This window comes from Thermochaetoides thermophila, assembly GCF_000221225.1.
Source record: "Thermochaetoides thermophila DSM 1495 unplaced genomic scaffold scf7180000011816, whole genome shotgun sequence".
NCBI classification, from domain to species: domain Eukaryota; kingdom Fungi; phylum Ascomycota; class Sordariomycetes; order Sordariales; family Chaetomiaceae; genus Thermochaetoides; species Thermochaetoides thermophila.
Window position 1 is genome coordinate 2722455 of NW_006383032.1, and position 17612 is coordinate 2740066.

Sequence of the window (17612 nt, forward strand, 5' to 3'; positions counted from 1 at the left end):
CAGGAGAACACGATCCAGTCCAGAAAGGCCACATAAAGGAAATCCACGCCCATATACACCCGTCCCCTTAACCCGTGTAGTAAGAAAAAAAAGGAAACACGTCACACTGCTCCCACTTTTTCCGGTAGCTCCCGCTCCCGCCGTTGGTTTTGTGGTCGTGGGTCCTGCCCAACGCCGGAGGGAGCCTACCCCTCCCCCACGTCCCCTGTAATCGGCTCGACACCGAGACCCGATTGGTATTCAAATAAACGGGCCGCTCTTGAAAGCCCACGAGCTTTTCCATTGACGCGAAGAACGTCCCTAATCAGCCCGAGCTTTGTTTACTCGGTGTGGAGAGCATCGGCCTTCGCGCGTAGACCACTGGCAGTAGAGCCGGGGGTCTGGAAGTAGCGGCCAAGAGCCGGGGCAAGGAAGGAGCGGAAGATGAACTCAGCACCGCTAGAAACATTTGTTAGTCTACAGAAGAAGCGACAGCGTCGTCTCACCGCGAGGGCTTACCGGAAAGCGGGCAGAGACAGCCACAGCAGGAAAATAAACTTGAAAGTGTAGTAGAAGGGGAACCAGTAGACGACACTAATCAGGCTCTCCACAGTACTGTGATGTGGTTAGCTTACAGTCCGGAAGTCTGGTGCTCTGAATGCAAAATCTAGTCTTACGTGAAGAGAGCAAAAACAACCCAGTACTAGCCAGAAGTTAGCAATTTAAGCCCAACAAAGTGGACTTGAGAACCACATACAGTCAGCCACTGCGTGTCGTCGGCCTTAGACGGAGTAAACAGGGCATTGAGCGAGTAGTAGCACGGGATACCGAAGCCGGCAAGGTTGGTGAGGAGCTGACCACCAAGATTGAAAAGAATCATAAGGAAGTACAGCGTAACAGCACCGACAACGGCATAAGCCTTGGGCACCGAGGTCTGCTTCTCGATTTGGTTGAGGATAGGATACTTAGACAGCTAGAGATGGATATATCAGTCAGACCCAGGGTGTTTTATGAACAGTTGGGAAGCAAGCAGGTCGCTTTCGGCAATCCAGGGCGCACCTCTTTATCGAGCTGTCCAATGTACTGCTGGACACGATCCTGGGGAGTAGACATGGCTGAGGATGTGGTAATTGGGCTTGAAAGCTGTTGCGCAACCTGGAAGGCGTCAGAACGAGCTTGGGATGGGCAGAGAGCTGGCAGTCGGTGTCGGTGTGGGCAAGCAGAAGAGTGTTAATTGTGCGCGTTTGTGTTGGCAGCAATTCTGGAGCTCTCGGCAATCTCGGCGAGACCATCGGAGCTGCCCTCACCAACAACTGGAAGCTGGACGTTGACTGCTGATAAAGAGGCTACTCACGTTGGTGGAGCTGGAAAATACAGCAAAATACTGTTGGTTGGCTGATGCACAAAGAGGCGGCCGAGTGGACTTTGAAACAAGGGAGGTGGGAGAAGCGGTGGTCGAGGTGGAAAATGCCCTGGCTTTAAATATTGTATGGGGCCTGATGGACCTCTCTGGTGCCGCTGCCCGCTCGCTGGTCGCAGGTTGGCAGGTGGATGCAACAGGCCTGGCGAGGCAATGACGATTGATACGTGTGCACAACCAGCCCCCGGTCAGAAGCTCCAGCCCTGGCAGGTCTTGGGACTGCCCACACACCCAGAACTGCAGCACTCCTGGTTTTGAGCCCCTCTGACCCCTCTAACCCCTCTGACCCCTCCTCCCACCCCCTCTGCTGTTCAAACCGACACACAAGAAAGGGGAATGACGCAGCAGATAAGGGGTCATATCACGTGACTCTTGTGGCTGGTGACCTTTATTAAGCCATCCCAAGCCACCTGCTCGCTAACCAAGTGAGGAGGTCCGATGGTGTAGTTGGTTATCACGTCAGTCTAACACACTGAAGGTCCCCAGTTCGAACCTGGGTCGGATCAAATTGCTTGTTCTTTTGCACCTTGATAGTCCTCCCCTAGAACTTCAAGGGCGTCTTTTGCTGCGTTGTCTTTTTGCAATTCGGCTCTTGTTCTACCTATCACTGGCTCAATATAACACATGCTGAGTTTGACTAAACTTGGGTATTGGTGGCAGGAGCTCATGACACCGTGTGCCAGCTGACAAGTCAGGTTGAGTCACAGACCGGCGCCGAGCATCGACCTTGGTGGGTGCCTTGGAGAAGACGTGAGTATTTTTGTCGTCAACCCTCCCCGTTAGGTACCGAACATGTGGCCTTGAGGGATTCTTTATCTTGCGGCCCAACCTGAACTGTTCGTGCTTGGGCCGTCGACCTAAGGAGGTAGAGATAGCAACTCAACTAGAATCGGGTCATTGTTTCGTGGAGGGACGGTTTTGTTTGACCCTCAGACCGTTCATCGGGCTGGTCCCGTCTTTTGTGGAGGCTCTGTGGTACGCGGCAAGAAACCAGTGAGGGCATCAGTGCCGCTGTTAGGCATTCCAATTGCTTCTTAATCTTACGCAGGCTTGTATATGTAGATGTATGTAACTTGCTCGTGTACAAAAGGCAAATGTGCAGCCTGCTGATGTGCAGAACGCGGAGCACTTGGCTTCGGTGCATGCAAGATTGGGCAGCAGCAGACGAAAAGCCATTTCAGACAAACAGAATTGAGGCACGTAGAGAGAATCAAGAGCAGTGGATATTTTGGATTGAAGTGACCGATCGACCTTTACGAGACGAAGACTCCCAATTGCAACGCACGCCCCCAAGCTCCCACAAAGCTCGCAGAGCTCCCCTCCCAACGGCTGTTTGCCTGCATCCGGCCAAGGCCACCAGGCTGACCAATGGCAAGCCGGAGTGCCACAGAGTAGCCGCGCCACATGCCAAGAAGAAGCCTGTGGACCCGTGGGGCTGGGAGGTGGTACGTGCGGGGCCCCCCAATGGCGCAGCGCATTGCCCCGGGTAGCGCCCGTCATGTTTGTTGATTTCTTCCTCTTCTCCAAGGAAAATGTGGAATTGACCTGAGGCACGTCCACGGACCGACCGCGCAACGCCTGGCTCCGCCGACGACTGTCCATGTGCCGCCTCGCCCTAGTTAACTGCCCGTATTTATATCATTCATTGACATTTTTTTTTACGGATTTGGTGCCTTGCGGGACGAGCACTAGTTTTGACTTGGTCGCATTTTTGTCGCATCCGGTCGTGTCTTGAAGCAGGCGCCTGCAGTGTTTTGCTCACCCTCTGTCTCTCGGCCATGGCAGGAGTGGCAATGGACCCGGGCCACGGTAAGATGCCATCCCCACACACCGATCGATCATGATTTTCAAATCCGGGATCGCACTACGGCCCGACATCCCCGCTTGTTCTTATTTCTTTATCATTCTGCATGGCTCCCGGCCCTGTGCTTTGTTGGTGTTGATGTTGTTGATGTTGTCGTCATTGTTGTGCCGCCGATCGACCGAGCAACTGACTTACTGACGGATCATTTTTACAGATCCCCTCGCCTTAGGCAAGACTCGAAAACGTCCGCGTTCGCGAGGCTCGACGGCCAGCATTCATAGTGCCACGACCCAGGGCAACCTCGAGCACAGCTTTGCCGAGTCGGCCGACGTCTACTCGTCTCAATGGCTTCCGAATGAGCCGTCTCATCAGCGCGAGCTCTCCAATGGATCGTCGCAAATGACCCCCGAAGACCTCATCTTGGCCTCGCAACTCCAAGCCAGCCGCGACTTTTCCATGGACCCTGCTGCTGTCAACGCTGTCAGCCAAGTCAACGCAGTGAGCTCGGTGAGCGCGCCCATGCAGAACACCATGCAGGGCGTGCAACCAGTGCAGAGCGTCCAGAGCGTCCAGAGTGTGCAAAGCGTACAGAATGTATCATTCCACGGTCATACCATGAGCCGCCAGTCTCTGTCAGCCGACTCGTTCGCCGGAAACACCAGCTTCGCCGACGACAGCCAGATGGACCGTGACGACCAAGACGACCACAATAACTCGTTCCAGCTGACTGCGCCGCCGCGGTCCAGCTCGCGGTCCAATGCGAACAACGAGCTGGAGATGCGCCAGCTGTTCCTTGCAAACAAACACCGCACTCTCCAAGAGGTTGCCGCAGAGCTGCATGGCAATGAGCGCGGCCCCAACAGCGAGCGCACACGTCAGGTATTCGCCATGCTTTGGATCAGCCAGGTGTGCTCAACGGGTAAGGGCTCCGTTCCCAGGGGTCGCGTGTACGCGAACTACGCGTCACGATGTGCTACAGAAAGGATCACCGTCTTGAATCCGGCTAGCTTTGGCAAGCTGGTGCGCGTCCTATTCCCTGGGCTCAAGACACGCCGTCTGGGTGTCCGCGGCGAGTCCAAGTACCATTATGTCAATTTCCAGTTGAAGGAGGAGCAGCCAGACATCCGCGAGCCCCCGTTACCGGCCCCGTTACCCATGCCGGAGAACGGTTCTTTCAACCAGTCTTTCAAGTAGGTCCTCCCTGTCCCGACAACAAAGCAGCAAGCAACCTTACCAATGCATGTGTGGATGTTAACTCGAGCTCTGCTGCAGCTCTCTCCCTCATAACAACAATAACTCGGCATCGCGACCTGACAAGCCCCTATCAACGCTTCCCCCGTCCCAACAATCAGACATGAGACCGGTGCGGTCAAATGAATACCAGCACAGTCTCTATAACCAACCACAAGTGGCCAGCTATGACCAGCTACAAGCTACAACGACCAAGACACCTCAATTACTTCGTTTCTCGACAGAGCCGGAAGAGCCGTTCAGACAATCAGACCCCATCGTGTTGCCGAGAATCGAGCCCTATCTCCCCAGTGGTACTGACCCAGACGCGGCAAAGTCGCTCATGGCTCTGTACCGTTCATACTGCACATCGCTTGTTGAGTGTATTCGGTACTGCAAGGAGAAGACCTTCTTCCACTTGTTTACATCCTTCCAGGGGACCCTCACAATGCCGGTGCAGAAGCTGTTTGCGCACCCGTCTGTCGCGCCATGGATCGAGGAGTGTGATTTCATTCTGTACCAGCGCATGATGAAGATAGTTTCCGGATTAACACTCCAGGTTGTGCCAAAGCCGGTACTTGACACGCTGCGCAATATCTCGGAACGCCTTGTCTCACACATCCGAGAAGCCTTTCAAGGACAGCCGCAACATGTTATCCGAGCCAAGGAGGCGCCAGCGACCCTCTTTGCGGGATTACTCGACCGCGCCCTGAGGGTTAACCTTACCGCTCACGCTGCTGCCAACATGTTATCCAATCCAGCGAACCGTGATCTTATGTACATGGAATTCATCTCCATGATCAATGTCCGCAAAGTCGCCGAGTGCATCCCGGCACGGGGGATGGATGATGTGGTCAACATCCTGCTCAATGAGATGCGGGATCTACTCGACCCGGTCAACGTGCCTTGGGAGATCGAATGTTTGACGATGCACGGAGAAGTAGCACTTCGTAATGGAAAGCAACCGCAGGAAGGAGTGAATGGGCAAAGCGAGAACAGTAACGTGTTGGATCGCTGGGTTAATTTCCTGCGGTCCCTGCCCAACCGGTTTCCCTATGCGTCAGCGACCGACCTTGTCTGGGGTGTCCAGCGGCTTGGTACAGCCATCTTGAGAGACCTTACGATCGGCCAGGGTAAGAGCTTTGGGTCGTGGTGGGTGACCAAGTGCTGGGTGGACGAGATGATCCAGTTCATGGCCGAGCAAGGAGGGTTCATGCAGCAGAGGTCGGCTCAGATCCCCCTCCATGTGCCCAAACGGCCTGCGTCCGAGAAGGAGCTCAGCAATGCCGGCTCGCGCTATAGCAGTGCCAGCGAGGCTGACTTCAACATGTCCCGCATCTCGGAGCCCCAACCGGATCGTGCGCCGTTCCCCTCGAACCCGTCACCGACGTCGACGACGGCGACGGCGAACAACCCGCAGACGAATCATGATGACAGTGGAATCGGGATTAGGACGCCCGATGAAGATCTGCCTGGCGACAAGTTCACGTTGACCTCCGCGAATAGTCAGGATCTATTCGCTGGCACGGAACTTCAAGACCAGATGAGCGGGATATGATAAAGGGGTACATTCTTTTTCTAAGATCACGACTCCCGTGTTATTAACAACTGCTTAAGGGGGGCTGAGCCAACTCAACCTGAGTTAGCAGCGGCGGCGTGTCTGTCATGCGGGATCAGTATACCGGGTGGGGGATCGTTTTGAATCTCCACATGTAACGATGAGATGATTGGAACGATGGACAAGCGATTGCGGTTTCTGCGGGCTTGTTTTCTTGCTATCGATCTACTTCATGGCTGTCGGGATAACAATGAAGGTTTCTTTGTTCTGGTTCGATGTACTTAATATGTTCTGTACGGATTTTGTCTTCTCTGGTCGGGCATTGTTCTCAAGGAAAAGGGGGAAGAGGGATCTGGAGGGAAGAAAGGAAAGGGGGGTTCGACTGTTTGGTTTGCTTTCACCCACAACTACCTAGGTACTAGTAGGACCAGCTCAAGCTCTAGGTTTTGTCTTGCTTGGGGCGGTGGTTGGTGTTAGGGTTGGCTGACTCTCTCACGGGCTGCTGCTGCGACTATGAATTTGCAGGCATCCGTTAGCACTGGCTGGAATCATGCATGGCCGGACGGCGGTTAGGCAGTTATATTGCTTGCTGTATATCTCTTGCTTGATATACCTTTGTCATGCAGCACCTATTGGGGCAGTTCGTCCTTACTACCTTACCTATTGCCTAATGACAAGTTATGTTTGACAACTTTTTTTTTCTTTGCCTTGTCGGGCGGTGTGTACTTTGTAACTGTGGTTGACGAGGTCCGAAGGCTGAATTGTGGCGCCATGACTGGCGTGGTATTGGTGTTGGTGGCATGGAGCATGTGAATGGCGTCGTCCCGAGGAGGGCAGAGCGGATCTGGGAGGGACCTAGCGACGCCCACCCAGGGGATTTTTGGGCTGGCGTGGAACGCCCAGAGCCATGCGTCGTCCAGGCCCCCAGATCCTTGGTGTCTAAATCCCTTCTTGGAGAAGAACCGCTCACCTCCATTCAACCTTCCTCTCTGCCTCTCCATCCATCATTGATTTTTTCCGTCGGACTCTGGCCTTCCTCAGAGTCCACTCCAGGTCGCCTTATAAATTTCTTAGGTAAGAGAGCTGCTGTTCTTTGTCTGCAACCCCTCTAAGACTGCAGTGGCCCGTATAACACACCCAACCTGAGGACCTCGGATGTAACACAGTCTTCACCAACAACTTCCACTCAGCATAGGTATATCATAGACAGTACTTATACTTCACGGGCATTGCATCGTCATCATTCGTTCACCTCAAGCAACTTAGTCGTCTCATCAGTGACTTTCCCCTCTGCAGCACTCTTGTTTCATCGAGTCCATCTTTTTCTGCTGTTTGTCTCACTTGTCAGTCTAACCGCCACGCTTAGCGCAGCGTCACACGACACCACCACTAACCTGAAAACCTACGCGATCGTGATACCGTCACGCCCAAAGTTAGAAAAAAATGGTAGTCGAAAAGGAAGGCACCTTCACCGTCGACAATGTAGCCCTGTACTCCAAGTCTTGGCTGGTATGTTTCTCGTCTGAGGCCCTCTTCATCATGCTCAATCACATGCTGAATTTGCCACTAGCCGGACACCACCACCCCAACCAAAGCCAAGCTCCTCTTCATCCACGGCTTCAGCGATCACATCAACCGCTACAACCGCTTCTTCGCCGCCCTCGCCTCACGTGGCATCTCCGTGCACGGCATTGACCAACGCGGCTGGGGCCGCTCGGTCTCGCACCCGCGTGACCGCGGTAACACGGGCCCGACCGAGCGCGTCCTCGCCGACATGGCCGCCTTCATCTCGTCGCACCTCGACGACAACCCGGACAAGCTCCCCGTCTTTGTCATGGGCCACTCCATGGGCGGCGGGCAGGTACTCACGTTTGCCTCGCATCCGAAGTATCAAGAGAGTGTGGTGCGGCGTGTAAGGGGCTGGTTGCTGGAGTCGCCGTTTATTGGGTTCTCGCCGGAGGAAAAGCCAAGTGCGCTCAAGGTCATGGCGGGACGGTTAGCGGGGAAGCTGTTGCCTAAGCAGCAGATGCGGCATGCCATCTTGCCGGAGAATCTGAGTCGCGATCCAGAGGTGGTGCAGAGTATCAAGGATGATGAATTGATGCACAACACCGGGACGCTGGAGGGGTTGGCTGGGTTGCTGGATCGCACGGATGCGCTGGCAACCGGGAAGGTTAGGCCAAATGGCGGCGCGGTAAAGAGCTTGTGGTTAGGTCACGGCACGCAGGACAAGACGACATGGTTCGAGGCGAGCAAGAAGTACTTTGAGGAGTGCTGTGGGGAGATTCCCGATAAGGAGTTCAAGGCGTATGAGGGTTGGTATCACCAGCTGCATGCGGATGGAGAGGTTAGCGAGGAGTTTTATAAGGACGTTGGGGACTGGATCTTGAAGCGGTGTGAGGAGCCGGCTCAGGAGGGAGCTGCAGACAATGGGGGAAAGGTCGATGCCAAACTGTAGGGATGTGAGCGCTAGGGAGATCACCGTGAGACTTGAAGCACAGCAAGCGAACGTTAGAATTTTGTTATTGCTTCTTATTGCATCTTTGGCTTAATATGGCTTCTATATTGGTATACGGCGATCTACATACCCTTGAAGTTACAAAATATTCCACCCGTCCCTGCGGCTTTGGCAGCCTCGAAGCCACATGACGGGATCTATGGACTTTCAAACGACATCGGTGTCCGTCAATCAAGGTACATGATTTCGTTGGAACCATCATGCTGGTTGTCTATTTTCTGGTGTTCAGCTCTGTACTTGGCTTAGATTTATAGTCTACATATATACAATCTATGCAATCGTCATGCTTGCATACATTGCCCACTTGTATCCGTACTTCCAATCACCTTTGCATTTCAGTAAATTTGAGGCACAGAGATTAAAGTATGATTTATTTTGGTTGTAAGTTTCTTTTCCAGGCAGCCAAAAGAATTGCCGTCAATTTGACTCGCTTCTCGTTTTCACGGGCTGCAGAACACCCAAACACCACAACTGAGGTAAAGACAACGAGTTCAGGGCAACATGCATGCACTGCAATCTCATCTTCACAACAGGAACACTGCCAATTACCTCATTGAATGTTATATCAAAAACAATAAATCTTTATTCAATGCAAGCCCAAACTGCCTCCCTCTCTAAGAAAGCAAGAAGACAATACCCGTCTAAAACCAAAAACTGCCGCCCAGCTATATGCACTACAGTAGGTAGGCACTTAACAACCCCAGCCAAGTCATCTCATCTCACCTCAAACATCCAGCTCCTCCCTCACCTCATCCGAGGGCAGGGCTGAGCCGACCGCATGCATCGGCAGCACCTCGCCCTTCTCAAACATTGGCCCCGGGCCAGCATAGCTCGGCAGCGGGACGGTCGAGCCAGGCCTCGAAGCCCAGGACTCGGCGATGGTCGGCGAAGCGGGTACCTCCTCCTCGTTGCCAATGCTGAGAATCCTGTCGACGGGGCTCGGCTCGAGGCCCTTGCCAACGACGGTTGTGACGACGGGTTTGACCGGCATGGGACTGACGATGGGCGTGGCGGTATCGGCGCGCTCCGGCTCGGCCTTCTCGATCAGCTTGTGGTGGACAGGCTCAGCGCCAAACTCCCTCCTGCAGTTCAAACGATGGTTAGCATCATGTGTTCATTCCTCTGTCCAATTTGAACGCTCCCTCCCCAAGCAACAGCCCAGTCTGCATGGCAGTCAACTTGTGCAGTTGCTCGGCAGGGTCCTTTTACGTTGCCGTCAAAGCGGGGCGGAGCAGCATACCCAGGCAACAGGTTGTTAGCCTTTTGGAGGAGTTCGCACGGACAGTCCGCCGGCGACCACTGAACGCCATGGACACATACCCACTCCTGCGGCGCACTCGGCACCGTCGCCGCAAACGCCTTCTCGTCCTCACCGTACGATAGAACGCGGCCGATGGTACCGGCGCGGCTGCCGGTCCTCTTGATCGGGGCCGGGGTGACAGGCAGGCTAGGCCTCTCGTCCTCGCTAGGGAATTCCGTCACCTTCGTGGTGCCGGTCGGGTTTACGTTGGAACGACTGCGAGAGCGGCGGTACCTGCTCTGCAGCGCCTCGATATAGCGTGTGATTTCGGGGATGTCATCCCAGACGTTGGTAAAGCGGTTCCAGACGCTGCTGTGGTGCTGGGCGACCGGGGTAGTGGCCGTGGTGCCAGGAGTGGCAGTCGGGGTAGCAGAGTTCCAAGCATCCGAGCGTGCGCTCGAGGGGGTAGGGCCCGGAGTGGCTCGGCGAGCCGGAGATGGGGTCCTCGGGGTGTCGGAGTCGGAAGGCTTAGGAGTCGAAGACCTAACCGGGGATCGAGCCCTGGGTGTTGCCACAGGCTTGGGAGTAGCCTTAGGGGCAGGGGTAGTGGCAGGGGCAGGCTCAGACTCAACGTAGCCGCCGAACACACGCTTTGGCCGTGAGCGGTTCATCTCCCAAGGGAAGATGGGTTTAGGAGTATTCTCATAATGTGCAGAGTCAGGAGTCACGAATGGAGTCGGGTCAGAAGACATAGCATAGTAGGTCTGGGGGAGGTTGTAACCCTCAGGCTTAGAGTAAGGGGGCGGGGGGTTCCTGGGTCCAAGTTAGTAAGAAACTCGGTAAAAGTCAGAATCTCTTGAGACGAACTTTTGGGCATCCCAGGAGCCATTGGCGCCAAGGACAAAGCTCTTGGTAGGGTCGAACTCGCCCTTCACGAAGTACCGGACGATGTCCGGGACATTGTTGGCCTAACTTCACAGTTAGTTCAAGCACCTTTCACAGAAAAACTCCTAGAAAGCTACTACATACATTAGGATGATAATGACGGTCGTAGACGGCCCACCAGCGGCCAATCATCTCGTCGTAAGGGTTGTTGCCGACATGCTGGCTCCTGCCCAGCTTCCAAGGCTTGTCGGCACCAATGAAGTGGATCATGCTGATGCTCGACTGGAAGTGCAAATAGGCCGGCACATACTGGTAGTGAGCCGAGGGGGTGACGTTGTAAGTGAAGGGAAGACGGTTCCAAGAGTTCTTGAAGTGCATGTTCAGCAGACCCTGATCGGCACCATCGAAGGAGATGCCCCGCTCGGCCATAGCCATCATGGCATAATAGTCGCCCATGTTCGGGGAGAGAACCATGACACCGGTGTTGAAGATGTCAGGCCAGCCGATATCAGGGGCGGCCGAGAAGGCGTGAGGCAGTTCAAAGAGCTCATCAGGAGCACGATAGGCGACAACGTCAGCATCGATGTAGACGATCTTCCGGAACTGAGTCTGCTTCCAGAGGGCGATCTTGGTGAAAGCAGAGTGCAGATCAGGACGATTCATGAGATAGAGGTTGGCCGGGTGATCATTGCGGATACGCTCAACCGGGATGATGTAGTCGTAGACCGTCTGCACATCAGTCAGCACATGAGTCCATGACAGAATTAAAGTAGTTGGTGTACTTGGTTTAGTGTACTTGCCTTCAGCTGGGTGATGACCTCGGGGGAAACGGTGTCCGGGGTGACAAGGATGGCCAGCTTCTTCTTGGTCCCAGCATCCCGGAGAGAGTGTGCCAGCACAAGAGCACCTGGGCAACAGTTAGTGAACAAGCTTGATGATTGACAAGTGTTTTTAAGAATGTCAGCTTACCAGGTAGATAGGTGTCTGTCAAGAGGATCTGTGTGGGTGAGATGCCTTAGCCTCTGTGTGACTGTTCATGGAACCAAGCGACTGATGACAGCATCTGAACAGGCCATGAATAGCCGACTAGAAACACTTCATATGGCCGCATCTGCCCTCATCGGCCATACATTGACTGGAAATGAACAAGCAATAGAGGCATAGACGGGAATACTTACGCTAGCATAGACATCCTCGCCTTTTGTTTGCACGGTCATGGTGTCTGGATTATGTTGCTTGCTCTGCCGCTACAGAAAGACAAGAAACCGAAACAAAACAGAGCTTGAACGCCAAAAGTAACGGCGACGATGACAACAACAACAACAACAACGACGACGACGACGACGACGACAACGACAACGATGACGACGATGAGAAGGACGAGAAGCCGGCGCCGAGAACAGAGTGAGGATTAGGAATTAAATGCTTGAAGCAATCGCAACCGCAACCCCCTTTGGGTCTCAATGCAGACCAAAGTCACCAAACCAAACCCAATGGCAGGGTTCGCAGGCGCTGTGGATGACAACAGAGCTGTCGAGAGGGTCCTGAGGGTCCTGAGGGGATGTTGGACACTTGGACGCTAGGTGCTGGATGGCTGGATGGCTGGACGGACGGTTGGGTGGATGTTGATGTGAACTCCCGTGTGGATATGAGTGGATGGATAAGATCAAGATGGATGCAACTGCTCAGCCCGGGCGAATCAACGGACGCAGAGAACTCGGGAAACTTCCAAGCTTGTACCGCCCGCTAAAAGTAATCGCAGCGGCTCCAGGTACCATCAGGTATCTCGGCGAAATGCGAAATGCGTGCACTCCTGTCTGTAATGGCGTTGAGTCACAAGAATTACAAAAAAAAACTAAGATAATATGCATTAGCTCCTACCTAGGTAGCTAAGGCTGTCACCGCCATTGATACAGTGGATGTTTACAACCTGAAAATGGCTGGGGCCGGAGCATTCCATGTGCTTGGCAGTTTGTGTGACGAGTATCAAGCTGGCATGGCAGAGAGGGGCATGGAGGGGTGGCTGCGGCGATCGTCCGCTAAGCTCTGGGAGACGACGCAAGGATGCTATCACCAAATCATCGCTGCATACAAGTAGGCTCAAGGTTGGCTTCGTTCTTCAGCTTCTACACTTATTTGGTCGTACTCTGGCGGGAAGAGATGTCCCGCGATCACAGTCTTGCCCCCCCTCTCCCAAAAAAAAAAAAAAAAAAAAAGAGAGAGAGAGAGAGAGAGAGAGAGAGAGACTGTCCAGGATTGTACATTGAACCCCTCTTCTAATCTTCTATCAGACTTTTTTTCCTGCTCCGTTGCCACAAAGCATATGCATCGCAGACCGCCGCTGGTTCGTGTTTCATCCACGGAAAGTGTATTCGCCATTCAGAAGCGATGCTAGTCAACATTGCCCGACCCTGAGCCCGGAGCTCTGCGAGAGGACTAACACAGGTTAAGGCACCATGGATGAATCATGGATCCGAGGCCAGGCCGGTTGGGTATCAAGAATCCAGACTGCACGGGTTCTGTAAGGCGCGTCTGGCATCTGGTCTTCAGTGGCACAGAATACACAGCGGGTCCCCTGAGACGACGCAGTCGAGTTCGTGTCGCATTCTGCAGATGTTAGTTGCCATCCACATCCATCGTCGGCTGCAGTGGCCGATTTCGCTGTTCTGCACGCGTTCCAGCCTGGCAGCACGGAGCCTGCGAAGGTCCCCAGTTGCGGGCTTGCAGCAGCTTGCAGGAGATGATAGCGGCCCAAAAAGTGGCGTTGTGGAGCCCCCAGGCCGTTGCCAAGCCCCACCGTCGAGATGTGGACCGACTCAGCCAATGGCTCCAGGCTGGTCGCGGCTCTCATGCAATGCTAGCTCAAGATCTGAACCAGTAAATCAGTATCTGACAATGATCAACTTCCAACCCAAACTGCAAAATTCTCCGACTCGAAACACTATTCTTCTGGAAGTATCAGCATCTGATCTGATCTTGGATAACCGCAGAAAAAGTATCGTTGTTAGTTTGAACCTCCGGAGAACAATAAACCAATAATTACCTCGACACGGAAGAGATCATTCCATATCAACCTTCTCTGTGAAGGTTGGGCAGACGTACTTCAGTCGCCGCCATTAAAAACGTCTGATGCTGTCTATAGCTGCATCACAAACACATGAACTTCTTCATACTGGCGTACAGTCTCGTGCATTTAGCTGAACACGACTTGACCCATCGTCAATGCTACGATTCTGCCGCGAAGCACCGAAGCACCCGTCCTACGACGTTTATGCCGTCTAGGGGGGTTGCAACTCCTCCATCCTGTCAGTCTTCGAAGCTTTTAAGGCGCGCAACATTCTCGGAGTCTAGAAACACGAATATGCATTTGACCAAGCTGAAATTCTCTCACTGAAGACAGCAAACGGCACAGGCTCTCTCCTCCTCCCGTGTCGAAAGTGCTGTGGATTGAGGCCCAACGCTTGGCAAGGTTGTGGCAGGAACTTCATTCGTCGGTTTTTAGCTCTGTAGTCCGTATTATTCGTGAAGTAACACTTATTTGCGTGTTGGCTGTCTGGCCCGTTCGCCTTCCGGATTCCCTGGCCGTTTGTGATGACTTCGACGGGCCCAACGTCCTGTGGCCTGGAAGCACACCGGAGAATTGTCGAACCCATTCTCCAATGTGCTTGGTTCTCCGTTCCTTGTCTGCAACCAACTGTTATGTCCCATTGAAGTTGATACGCATAGTGGGAATATTGCAAACCACGCTATCTCCTTCATCCCCAAAGCTTGATCAAAGGCCAAAGGTTCAGTTGACGGGCTTCTGCAGGCTGGGGCAGCGGACTGATTGAGCCGGCTCTGCTGACTCTTGGGAAAGTATGGTCGCTGAGAACGATAACTGGGCGTTTTAATGCCTGCAAAGAAGCACGCCCTGTGGGTCGAGTTGAGTTGGCAAGTCGACTATCATGCCTTTGCCATGCGTAAGTGGCCTGGGGTCGCTTGTATGGGTTACTTGGTCGGCGGGTGCATGCACGTTGACGTGAGCTTGCAGTGGTCGGTTTTCATAGAGCAGGTATACATCACCCAATCTTAGGTATCTAGAACAAGTCTTGATTCGATCCTGATCTCAATCCCCAGTCGATGAGGATAGCCAAAAAAAAAAAAGTAAGCCTCTGGACCTGACCTGTAGGTCCATCTAACAAATACATGCCCTCTCCTACAGCTTCACAAAATCACGAAACGGGTCTGTCCTACAGATATTGAGATCTCATCATCGTCTTGCGATGATCTCTATGCCAAGCCTTCTGCTAAATGGCCTCCTGTGTCCCTTGGCTGTCACCAACACTGTTCCTTGGCGTTTGTAGACGTATCTGGGTTCATAAGAAAAACGAATGTCGAGGAGATCTGACTGAGTATGTCTAGCCTCTTGGCCACGCATGCCATCAAGAGAGTTACATAAACATGGTGGTATTAGAACATTAGCTTAGAACATTAGCCAAGCCTAGCCTTGTTTGAAGTCCCGAGGCCTGATCGGCCCGTGATTCTTCTGACCCGGAGTCGGCCGTGCAATGTTGAGAAGCATCCAATTGTATGCATTGGGATGTCCCTCACATTTCTTCTCGGTCAGTCGAGAGAGTAGAAGTGGTGGGGAGCTAGTCTTGAAAGGGGAAAAGCTGCATGGAGTCTAACGCATCTTCTTGTGCACAAAATAGAGAGAGAATTAGTCTTTTGCTTTCACACGATTAGTTAAAATAACTCTAGTACTCTAGTTTCAGGATATCCCCTGCCATCCAATTTTTTTTGGTTCCTTATGTCATACCCATCCCATTTTCTGTCTATCGGAGGACCACGAGAATGACCCTAACTCACTATGCCGTGTTGTTCATCAAGCATAAGTCATAGCATAAGTCATGAGTCATAGCATAACCCAATGACCTAATGGGAAAAAAAAAGATGAATAAAAAAAAAAACAAAGACCAAGTATGCAAATGTTGGTAAGCCGTAGATAGTATACACTGTCGACCAAACCCTCTCCATGCTAACCCTCTTAAGGCACTAACTATTACCTTTCCTTGAAAACAGCGCTTCGCTATACAACCCCCAAACTCCTAAACAGAATTTTTGGCAAAAAGGCCTTACAGGTCCTTCTTGAAAGCATGCTCTGGCTTGTGCGTCGTTTCATAGTCCACATGGACATAAGCTCGCTCAACATCGGGTAACCTCTCAAGCTTCATCTGCAGTTCCTCAGCGACATCGTGGGTCTCGACGAGAGTAGCATCGGGATCCATGACGATATCAACCTCAGCAATGAGACGAGGACCCGAGTGATAGGCACGGACCGTATCAATCTGCTTGATCAGTGGCGAGTGAGTGAGACAGACATAAGTGATGAGCTGCTGGATCTCGACCGACGCAACGACGCCGACGAGGAGCATGAACTCGGTGAACGCAGTGCGCAGCCAAAGACCGGAGATGAGGGCAGACAGAAAAATGGCACCGGCAGGGTCGAGCCACCAGACAAGCTTGGCACCGCCGACGGCAGTCAAGATGCCGAAGCCGTTGATGAGCAGGTCATTGCGATGATCCTGCCAAAGAATACCGACCTGGCTGTAGCGGTTCTTGATGGACCACGTGTAGAGGAAAAGGGTAAACTTGGTGCCGAAGGCCGCGCAGACCGAGATGACGGAGGGCAGATGGAACTTCTTGAGCTCTCCAGTGTTCTCAGCCAGGTCACGAGAGGCAAAAGCAATGATGATGAGTGAGACAGCCGTCATGAGGAAGCAGAAGGTGATGTTGCCGACGGTCTCCAGACGAGCCTTGCCCGAGGGGAAGCGGTTCGGGTCAACCCGACGCACGGCGCGGTTGGTGAGGATCAAAGTCACGTTGCTGAGAGGGTCAAAGATGGCATCCGCCATGGTAGTGAAGAGCGAGAGAGAGCCCGAGGAGATGGCCGCATAGAGCTGCAGGGCCGACAAGATGATGTTGGCGGCCAGCGAACCCCATACGGCGATCTTAAACTTGAGGTGGTCCTCGCCTTCCTCCTGGCGGGCAGCAGCACGGTGTTCATCGACGCTCTTGAGCAGGCGCTCAATGGTCTCATTCTGGGCCTCATAGAAACCGTGGAGCCGGCGAGCCCTGGAGGCCGAGGAGCCAAAGGGGTTTAGCAAGCGCACAAGCCGGCCGACCTTGGAGGTCTTGACATTGCCGGAAGTTGGTTGGGCGGCATCGCGTTTGCGAGACGAATTTGCCTTGATTTCGGCAAGCTCAGAAGGGGTCTTGTAGCGACGCGACAGGCCGTATGGATCGTTGCCGGCATCGGGCAGGGTGAAGCGGCCGGCACGCTGACTCTCAACCTCGACGTCAGGATTTGCGGAACCTGTGTGATGACGGGCAACAGCAACGTCATCGCCCCCATCGTTGGCCTCAACAGCCGTACTGTTAGCACCCTCACGCTCTCTGGACATGGACGCCATGGAAGCGACTGTGGGCGAACGGGGGCCTCCTGTCACGCGAGGGATGTTTGCTGTGTCGGACTGGGTTTTGAAGGGATGAGGGTGCAAAGATATGCTACTGGACAGATCCGGCTCCATTTTGTGTCCGGGAAGCGGTGTCTTTGTGTCGCTGAACGGGTGCGGCGTGTCAAGGGCGTATCGCTGGCTGGCTGGCTATCCGCGTGGCTACTCGATTCAGGACGGGATTGGATGGGACGAACGACCGCGGCGTAGGCTTCAAGGCGACAGCCAGTGAGTTTGCGGCCTTTGTGCCAAGATCTGGAGGTGGCTGCCGTCCAGGGCGTGACCAAAAAATCATAAGCCGCGATGCGTGGTGGGAATCGCGGGATGCTGCCAATAGAGATTGGATGGAGGGCGGAGGGGCCGAGGGGGGCGCAATAAGATCAACATGGTGAACAAGGCTTCGGCTGACACCTTTCTTTATATACAAGACCTACGCTGCTGTTGTCGACTTTAGACTTCAGCGACCCTCTTTGGCGTCTACCAT

The 17612-nt window shown here is 53.6% G+C and overlaps 5 protein-coding genes and 1 non-coding gene across 6 annotated transcripts; 3 read left to right on the forward strand and 3 right to left on the reverse strand.

Moving 5' to 3' along the window:
- Positions 1-320: 320 nt before the first annotated feature.
- CTHT_0028320 (uncharacterized protein) lies at positions 321-1092 on the reverse strand (the record flags this gene model as incomplete). The annotated part of the gene is made up of 5 exons (XM_006693226.1): positions 321-438; positions 499-594; positions 657-682; positions 737-952; positions 1039-1092. 5 exons carry the CDS (start codon positions 1090-1092, stop codon positions 321-323), a joined length of 510 nt encoding a protein of 169 aa, XP_006693289.1.
- A 739-nt stretch (positions 1093-1831) lies between these two features.
- On the forward strand, positions 1832-1905 carry CTHT_0028330. Its single transcript has one exon. It is a non-coding gene; the product is annotated as a tRNA-Val (tRNA).
- Positions 1906-3192: 1287 nt separating this feature from the next.
- CTHT_0028340 (putative specific transcriptional repressor protein) lies at positions 3193-5991 on the forward strand (the record flags this gene model as incomplete). The annotated part of the gene is made up of 3 exons (XM_006693227.1): positions 3193-3208; positions 3418-4393; positions 4476-5991. The coding sequence occupies 3 exons, from the start codon at positions 3193-3195 to the stop codon at positions 5989-5991; spliced, it is 2508 nt and encodes an 835-aa protein (XP_006693290.1).
- Positions 5992-7434: 1443 nt separating this feature from the next.
- Positions 7435-8449, forward strand: CTHT_0028350 (serine hydrolase-like protein; the record flags this gene model as incomplete). Its single annotated transcript, XM_006693228.1, has 2 exons — positions 7435-7500; positions 7562-8449. The coding sequence occupies 2 exons, from the start codon at positions 7435-7437 to the stop codon at positions 8447-8449; spliced, it is 954 nt and encodes a 317-aa protein (XP_006693291.1).
- A 784-nt stretch (positions 8450-9233) lies between these two features.
- On the reverse strand, positions 9234-11851 carry CTHT_0028360 (putative glycogenin protein; the record flags this gene model as incomplete). The annotated part of the gene is made up of 7 exons (XM_006693229.1): positions 9234-9591; positions 9750-10562; positions 10617-10717; positions 10779-11363; positions 11417-11541; positions 11604-11631; positions 11813-11851. 7 exons carry the CDS (start codon positions 11849-11851, stop codon positions 9234-9236), a joined length of 2049 nt encoding a protein of 682 aa, XP_006693292.1.
- Positions 11852-15748: 3897 nt separating this feature from the next.
- Positions 15749-17203, reverse strand: CTHT_0028370 (uncharacterized protein; the record flags this gene model as incomplete). Its single annotated transcript, XM_006693230.1, has 1 exon — positions 15749-17203. One exon carries the CDS (start codon positions 17201-17203, stop codon positions 15749-15751), a length of 1455 nt encoding a protein of 484 aa, XP_006693293.1.
- Between the last annotated feature and the right edge of the window lie 409 nt (positions 17204-17612).